Below are 8,449 nucleotides of genomic sequence, written 5' to 3'. Positions count from 1 at the left end.
TATATATATATGCTTATGGAATTTGTTTTCTTCGTGTATGTAGGGATAAGTGCTTTCTTCCGTGATTTATGCTCGAGATCACTCACATCAGATGGTATTCGCAATTTGGAAGTTAAAATGCCGGTGATCCTTTGCAACCCCGAGAAGATATTTCCTCCATCATTTTTTGATGTTATGGAGCATCTTGCTATTCATCTTGCGAGAGAAGCGACACTCGGTGGTCCCGTGCAATACAGGTGGATGTATTTGTACGACCGGTTTATGTTTCATCTGAAGAAGAAGGTCAAGAATTTAAGCAAGGTGGAGGGATCAATAGTGGCTCAGTGCATCAATGAAGAAACCTCAAACTTTGCTGAATACTACTTTCCATCAGAAGTTCGAACAAAAAGTCGAAGACCTGCACGGCATAATGATAGAGGTGAAAGGGAAACTTATTATGTATATGTGCCAAACATGTTTACACAAATTGGACGACGTAGTGGAAAGTCAACGGATCAGATACTTACCGTGGCTGAGCATGCTCATTTGTACACATATTTGCTTACAAACTGCGAAGACGTTCTTGAATATGAGAGGTACATAGATTTAAAAATATGAATTATTTGCAATATTTTTGAAACATATCTAACATTTTTGTGTTTTTTACAGTATTTACTTGGCAGAGATGCGCTTAAAGTACCCGGATGCGACCGAAAAACAACTCGAACAACTCAAGCAAAACAACTTTGCAACATGGCTTTCTGATTATGTAAGTGTCTAATCAGTAATTAGTAGTAGCTAATCATTTTACTTATTATCTTTAATGAACGAAAACATTTTTTTTGTTTTTATAGGTAAGCCATTGTTTAGCTATTGGGCACCCACCTAAAGATTGGTTACGTGAGATAGTTTGTGGTCCAAAGTTTGTTGCGAAGTCAGATCCGAGATATTGAACTTGAGGATATGCATTCAGAGTTCTTAAGGAAAATACTGCAAGGAGAATAGTTGATTGTGGGGTTTCTTAGTCATTCGGAGACGATGTGTACTACGGTAACGTACGCGAGATTTTGGAAATTCAGTACCCGGGAATGATTGGCATGAGATGTACTGTCTTCTACTGTGAGTGGTACGACAACGTTGTTGGTCGCGGAGTAAGCACTGACGCATTCGGTGTTACATCTGTACATTCGCGACGACTGGATTATTACGATCCATTCATTCTTGCTTCACAAGCTGACCAGGTATGTATGTTGAAATATATTTTCCATCGGAAGTAATCATATATAATTACTTCGACTTATATAATTTATAATTTTTCAGGTTTGCTATATTCGTTATCCGCGGATTAGGCAAAGGAACGATCCTTGGATCGTTGTCATGTCAATAAATCCCAGAAGCCGAGTACAAGGAGTATTTGATCCACTACAACAACAATTAACCGAAGAGGACGGCGAGATTGGAGAGTTTGACGAAGACGATTCAGATTCATCATGTTCATCATCAGATAATTCCTCAGATGCAGAGTAGATACTCTTTTATGAATGTATTTGTAAATTACTTTTAAACATTGTAGATTTCTTCTAAAAACAAATTATGGGTTTGAAACGTTGTATATTTTTAAATTAAAAAAATAAATTAGATTAGTTGATTTAAAAATCGAACGGTTTTGATTGATTATATACGGTTTTGATTGAATGATTATATATATGTCATGTTCAAAGTTTTAAAACTGTGAGAATACAATGGTGAGATCTGCAAAACAAAAATCATACCTGTAAAAAACTGAAACTCTAAATTGATAATGTCCGTCGGTATTCCGTCGGTAAATATATATGTCATGTTCAAAGTTTTAAAACTGTGAGAATACAATGGTGAGATCTGCAAAACAAAAATCATACCTGTAAAAAACTGAAACTCTAAATTGATAATGTCCGTCGGTATTCCGTCGGTATTTACCGACGCATTTCCGACGAACCCTTAGAATTTGAGGGTTTTGTCGGAAATGCGTCGGCAAATACCGACGGAATACCGACGGACATTATGAATTTAGAGTCCGTCGGCATTCCGTCGGTATTTACCGACGCATTTCCGACGAACCCCCTAGAATTTGAGGGTTTTGTCGGAAATGCGTCGGTATATACCGACGGAATACCGACGGACATTATCAATTTAGAGTTTCGGTTTTTTACAAGTATGTTTTTTTTATATGGATTAAATATCATATACAACATCATACAACAAATCTAACCATTGTATTCTCATAGTTTTAAAACTTTGAACATGACATATATATAATCATTCAATCAAAACCGTATATAATCAATCAATCAAAACCGTTCGAACAACATCATACACTTTTAAGTTGGCTTGTGCCAGTCCTCAGATGTTGTAGCACTCAAATAAATTTAGAACATTTTTTGAGAATGTTTTATGATTATATAACATAATATATCGGTTTTAGAAAGGCGTATAACAAATATAAATAATTTCGATACCCTGTGTAAACTCTAAACCGTAATCCGTCGGTATCTCGTCGGAATATTCCAACAAATAACCGACCGAATTAACTATACCGACGAAGAACAGACGGATAAGGTCGCCGATATTTAGAAAATTACCCGGGTCAAGCTGTACCACGCAAAATTTCAGCAAACCGCCAATATTAAAAAACCGACGGATTTCCGACGGGTAGATAAAATACCGACGGAAAAAACCCGTCGGTAATCCGTCGGTTTGATAGATGAATACATAAGAGAAAATCTCTTCTTTTTCCTCATTTCTTCCCCTTTTTTCTCTCTCTCCGCCCAACCTCTCCTCCTCCCTTGCGATTTTCGGCGATTCCCTCCTCCTCCCTCGCGATTTCCGGCGAAATCTCCCAAATTCGACCTCCTCTTTCACCCAGTCATGTAAGATTTTCAATTCCTTTAACTTTGCTCATGGAATTTCAATGGTTACAATGTTTGTTTTAGGGTTTATGTGATTTTGAGATTGATTAGGGATTTGGAAGTTAGTTTAGGGCCGGGATTGAAGTTTTGATTTAGGATTTGTGTGATTGAAGTTATAGATTTTGGATTTCTGTAATTCGTATAAAGTTTTTTTTTTAATAAAATGTTTTTAATTATATAAAAAATCATTTTTATTTATAAAAAATCATTTTAGTTATAAAAAATATTTTTTCATTATAAAAATCCGTTAAATTAGTTAAAAAACACATTTTAATTATTATAATAATATTTTAATTATAAAACGTTTTTAAATGATAAAAAAGCTTACTAATGTTTTTTTTTCGTAGGGATGAACCACCTCCTCTTATAGTTAGACGTCGTTTTCGCCGGGGTACTTCTTCAGTCACTCAGAGTACGTCACCCGCTAGTAGCCCAGTTGCAGCTACCACTCCTCCAGCAGCCCCCACCCCTCCAGCAGCTCGTACCCCCCCTTCGACATCTTTTACATTTAATTGTGTTTGGTTTTATTTCGTAGGTTTGATTTGTCTGGCAATGGTATCACCAACAGCCTTCTTAGGATGGAGTACACGATGCTAAAGCGTGGTTATCCAACTTTCTATGACATGCCTGAAGAAGATCAAGAACTTTGGTTTCGGCAATTTGCGGTACACGTTCTCAATTTTTAATATTATAAAAATTTTCTACAATTGTAACTTTCTAAAAAAAATAAAAAAAATTTATATTTATTTTGCAGCAAGAGTTCACTTGGGAATCAGGGATTACCGAACAAGTGAAAATTGTTTTCCGCCGCAAAGCAGCTTCGCACTACACCAAGCGGATCAATGAGTGGAAGCAAAAATTCGATGTTGGCGAGGTCCCGAAGCACATCAACCCAGACGTTTGGTGGGATTTGTGTGGTCATTGGACGAAAGATGAGACAAAGTCTTTGTCGACAATCAACTCGCAAAATCGGTGTAGCAGCCGTGGCGGGAAAGGGATGTTTGTCCACAACTTAGGGGCAACAAGTTTACAGACCCGAGCACTTCAGCTAGTAAGTTTCTAATCTGATTTTCTTATTCATTTTTAAATATGTGATACTAAATATGTTGTTTTTAGATGAAGGAAAATGGTGGAGTTCCCGTAGATGATTTTACCCTGATGAAGAACGCCTATACCAACAAGAAGACTGGCGAGATTCAGGATGGACTTATTAAGGGCGTAATCCAGGTCGTGGAAAATCGAAAAGAGAATCTCCTCGCGACTCAAGCTTCTATGTGTGAAGAAGGCGATTCTGCATCTTCCAACTCCTTAACCGTAGAGCAACTCAACAACCTTGTTCTCGAGGTACATTCTAATTTCTTTTTGCTATGTATGTGTGATATGTGTGTGTGCGCGCGTATGTGTGTGATATGTATTTGTTATTTCTCATTCAGGCTGTTCCAAGGAAAAATGGCCGTTATGTTGGATTGGCTCTTCCGACCGGAGGGTCTTCTTCTTCTTCAGCTCACTAGCCACTCGTTGATGAGCTTATGGAGCAGATTAAGACCAAGGATATGGAGATTGAGTTCCTGAAGAAGGACAATGCTGAAATCCGGGTTGAGCTGCAGCAAAACCGAACGACTATAGAGCAAAACAGTGTTCTCACCCAGACCTTGTTGCAGAAGTTTAGGACCCGCTTCGGTGAAGACTTTTAGTTGTTTTTTTAATTTTCAAGAACTTTTTTTAACTTTTTATAATTTTAATGTATAATAATAATGTTGAATTTATATATCTATAATGCTTTTAAATTCTGCTTTTATCAATTTTTTCCTGAAATTAAATTAAGAATTATAAAAATTATTTTTTTAACTAAAAAAGGAATACCGACGGATACAGTTAGCCGTCAGAATTTCTACATATTTCCGACGAAAAGGATCCGTCGGTATTTTCTAGATATTCTGACGGAATAAAGTCGTCGGTTTTATTTTCAGTTACCGACGGATTTTCTTCGTCGGTATTTTCTGAATATTCCAACGAACTCCCTTTGTCGGTATTTTCTGAAAATTCCGACGAATTCTCTTTGTCGGTATTCTCTATAAATACCGACGGATATGTGTCGTCGGAAATTTAAAAAAAAACCGACGAAATATGCGAAATATGTTCGTCGGTATTTACCGATGAATTTCCGACGAATATCTGTATGCCGACGAGATGATACCGACGGACATTTTTCGTCAGGATTCCATCGGTATGCGACTTTCCCGACGAGATTATGACGGATTTGTCCATCGGTATCGCGCAGTTTTCTTGTAGTGTGAGGAGAGTTTTTACGGGATTTGATCTTAGTGTTCGCATTTCTAATATTGTTACGTTTAGAGCTATTGAGTTTTAAAACTATTCCATATCAGTTTATTATTTAAAATAAAATAGTGGCACAAAAGAAATCTGACCTTTTCCTCATATTTTTCTTATTTTTTGTAGAATTTTGTCAAGTATTTGAAAATATTATTTCAGAAAATATATCTAACGAAAATAATTTTTGCATCATCTACAGAGTCATGTCTGGATGTTAAAAATAAGATATTTGTTTATGGCATTCAAAAAAGAATTGAACTATTAAGGGCATATTTTATTAGTTTCAAATATTCAAGCTCAATTAATAAAATTATAAAAATAAACTTAAGGGCTGGAAGCATTGTCAATAAAGAAAACAAGAGTATATAATAAAACTAGAGGTGTTTCCACGCTACGTCCGGAATTATTGATAATTATTTTTCTCGAAAAAATGTTTTTATTTTATTTTTATGTGTGCCATTTTGCCATTTGAATGCCATTTTTTTTATCAAATGTGGTATAGTACACTATCTATAAATGCTACAATTAGGAATTCACTAAATTGGTCGTTTTGTAAAGTTGATACTATCAGGTTTAAATCATATTTAAATAATATTATTTTTAAAAATAAGTCAAAGGTAAATATAATGCAAACCGAAGAATGAATGATTAATAATATAATATGATATATCAATATGGTCTTTTAGTACTTGTTTCGTTCAAAACCTAGCAATTATTGGTTACAATATCACAATACCTATGTTTTTATTTTAAGTCAATAAGTTTACCGTGTACATTCACTCTAGAATAAAATAAATATATAATTTGTAAATAAAATAATAGAAAATTGTAAAAATAATAAAATAATAAAATTTTATGTTATCATTAGTTGTGAATAAATTAGATATTTAAAATATATTTCTATTATTTTATTTATTTCTTTATTCATTAAATATTTAAAATAGATTTCTATTATTATTTTTTTATTCATATTGAATTTTAGTGAACAATAAATTAGATTATCAAACTTTATATAATAATAGTTAGTACGAAAAGGATTAGATAGTCCACAATTATTTTATTTTATTGTTATTAAGAGTATGACTTTTTGGATAATGTAATTTTGTGGTCGTTTTTATTTGTTAAGAGTATTATTTAGTGTTTTTAGGGTGTTATGTAGTTTTTTTTTGTCAACAACATTACAGACTCATATTGACCCTGTAAACCACGCTGGGAGATGTTGATCCATGTGAACGACGAAAGACGTTTGTGTCCTGACACTGCGTGCTAGGTTATCCGCCTTTGTATTTTGCATTCTTGGTACATGAATAATCTCTGATCGTATGAAACTCTCTTTCAGAGTCTTGATATCTTCCAAATAACTTGTAAAAGTTAGCCATTCTTCTTGTTTCGAAACCATCTTCACCAATTGAGAACAATCGTTGCAAACGTAACCTGAAATTGTCGCAAGTTTTTCATACATACCATAGCCCATAGTAGCGCCTCCATCTCTGCATGTAATGGTGTTAGAGTGGCCCGTACATTCCTTGCTCCCATCAGTCCCTCAAATCCTTCTAACGTACTGAACCAACCCTGACCAGAGAAAATATCACCCTCTTTCCATGATCCATCTGTAAAACACCATCGTCCAGGAATTGACGGAAGAGTCGTAACCTGTATCTGAGTTCCCATTTTCTATTCATTCAAAAGTTGTGCCTATGTCCAGAGTGTAAATTCCGTTTCTGCCAATTTTAGAGTATCCCTAGGATCCATATCCAAATTACTAAAAACCTTATTGTTTCTTCCTTTCCAAATATACCATAGTATCCAAGCAAACTGATGATCCTCCATCTGTGGAACAACTCTCCAAAAAAGATGATCCATATTCGTAAAAAGAGAACTCGTTGGGAAAATGACTTGATTTGTTGGTATCTTTGAAAGAGCCCAAACCTTAAGTGCTGAAGGACAATCGAAAAACACATGGTTAATTCACTCCTCCTCCGCTCCACATCTTGCACAACAAATCTCACCTTGCATCCCTCGCGCCTTCAGATTCTTCTTAACTGCGACACACCCTGATACCAATTGCCAAAGAAAATGTTTTATTTTTGGTGGACACCGGATTTTCCAACAAAATGCCTTCAGAGCATCAACTGTTGGTCCCATCAATAATGGTGGTCGTTCCCTATCCGGGTAGATCCGCTCTACTTGGTATCCTGATTTAATCGTAAATCTTCCATTTATTGTGAAATGCCATCCTTCTCTATCGACCATCTGATTTCTGCTCAGTGGTATACTTTCTATAATTTTCACATCCTGTGGGTCTACCAAATCCCGTAGGGCCTGCGAATTCCATCTTCGCGAAGTGGAATCAATAAGTTAGTCCACTATAAGGTCTGGATACAAATTGTGTTGATTTTTGTTGGATGGTCTCGAGCGAGTGGTTGGGAGCCAGGGATCATTCCATACAGATATAGAAGAACATGTTCCCACCTGTTTGATTAGTCCTTTGCTTACCAGAGATCTGGCAGATACAATACTCCTCCAGCCATATGACGGAGAGTATGAACGGATCGGTTCAAGAGGTGAGGCATGCCTATAATACCTCCCCTTGAAAACTCGAGAGAATAAAGTGTTTGTCTTTTCTATCAGCCTCCATAACTGCTTACCAAGCATTGCAGTATTGAAATCAGTTATATCCTTAAAACCTAAGCCCCCGTCTTCCTTACTGACGCATACTTTGTCCCATGATTTCCAATGCAGTCCTCTTGAACTAACCCCCAGGACTCCACCAGAATTGTGCTACTGCACTCGTCAACTTTTTTGTGGTTGCCTTAGGTAAGCGATAACATGACATCGTATGGTTCGGCAATGCCGTAATCACTGATTTAATGATCACTTCCTTTCCTCCTTTTGTGAAAAACTTAAAAGTCCAACCATTGACCATATTATTAAGACGATCCTGCACAAAGCCGAAAACTTGAATCTTCGAACCTCCAAGATTTTCCGGTAATCCTAGATAAGATCCCATTCCCCCCAAATTCTGAATACCCAAAATATCTCTTAACTCCTGCCTGGCCGATTCCTCAATCTTATGTCCAAATTGAATCGAAGACTTTTCAAAATTTATCAGTTGCCCTGAAACCACCTCATACTCCTTTAAAAATCCTGAGAATAGTATGACATTCTTCCTTTTGATCTTTGCAGAAGAA

The 8,449-nt window shown here is 35.9% G+C and overlaps 1 protein-coding gene and 2 long non-coding RNA genes across 3 annotated transcripts; all 3 read left to right on the top strand.

Annotated features, from left to right (window-relative positions):
- The first annotated feature begins 524 nt into the window (after positions 1–524).
- Positions 525–926, top strand: LOC106303571. The gene is made up of 3 exons (XR_001262506.1): positions 525–575; positions 649–748; positions 834–926. It is a non-coding gene; the product is annotated as an uncharacterized LOC106303571 (long non-coding RNA).
- A 257-nt stretch (positions 927–1,183) lies between these two features.
- LOC106303576 lies at positions 1,184–1,375 on the top strand. Its single transcript, XR_001262507.1, has 2 exons — positions 1,184–1,220; positions 1,300–1,375. It is a non-coding gene; the product is annotated as an uncharacterized LOC106303576 (long non-coding RNA).
- A 1,444-nt stretch (positions 1,376–2,819) lies between these two features.
- LOC106292266 lies at positions 2,820–4,021 on the top strand. Its single transcript, XM_013727871.1, has 3 exons — positions 2,820–2,885; positions 3,460–3,589; positions 3,679–4,021. Coding segments are annotated over exons 1-3 (441 nt in total). The 5' UTR covers positions 2,820–2,883; the 3' UTR covers positions 3,988–4,021.
- Positions 4,022–8,449: the final 4,428 nt, after the last annotated feature.

This window comes from Brassica oleracea, chromosome C1 (genome assembly GCF_000695525.1).
Source record: "Brassica oleracea var. oleracea cultivar TO1000 chromosome C1, BOL, whole genome shotgun sequence".
Taxonomy (NCBI): Eukaryota; Viridiplantae; Streptophyta; class Magnoliopsida; order Brassicales; family Brassicaceae; genus Brassica; species Brassica oleracea.
The sequence above is the reverse complement of the archived record's forward strand: the minus strand, read 5'-3'. Positions and strand labels throughout refer to the sequence as shown.

Excerpts from the sequence above, each read along its gene's own strand:
- LOC106292266 (XM_013727871.1), top strand. Across the intron at positions 3,590-3,678 it reads TTTGGTTTCGGCAATTTGCG|CAAGAGTTCACTTGGGAATC; the intron begins GTACACGTTCTC and ends TTTATTTTGCAG.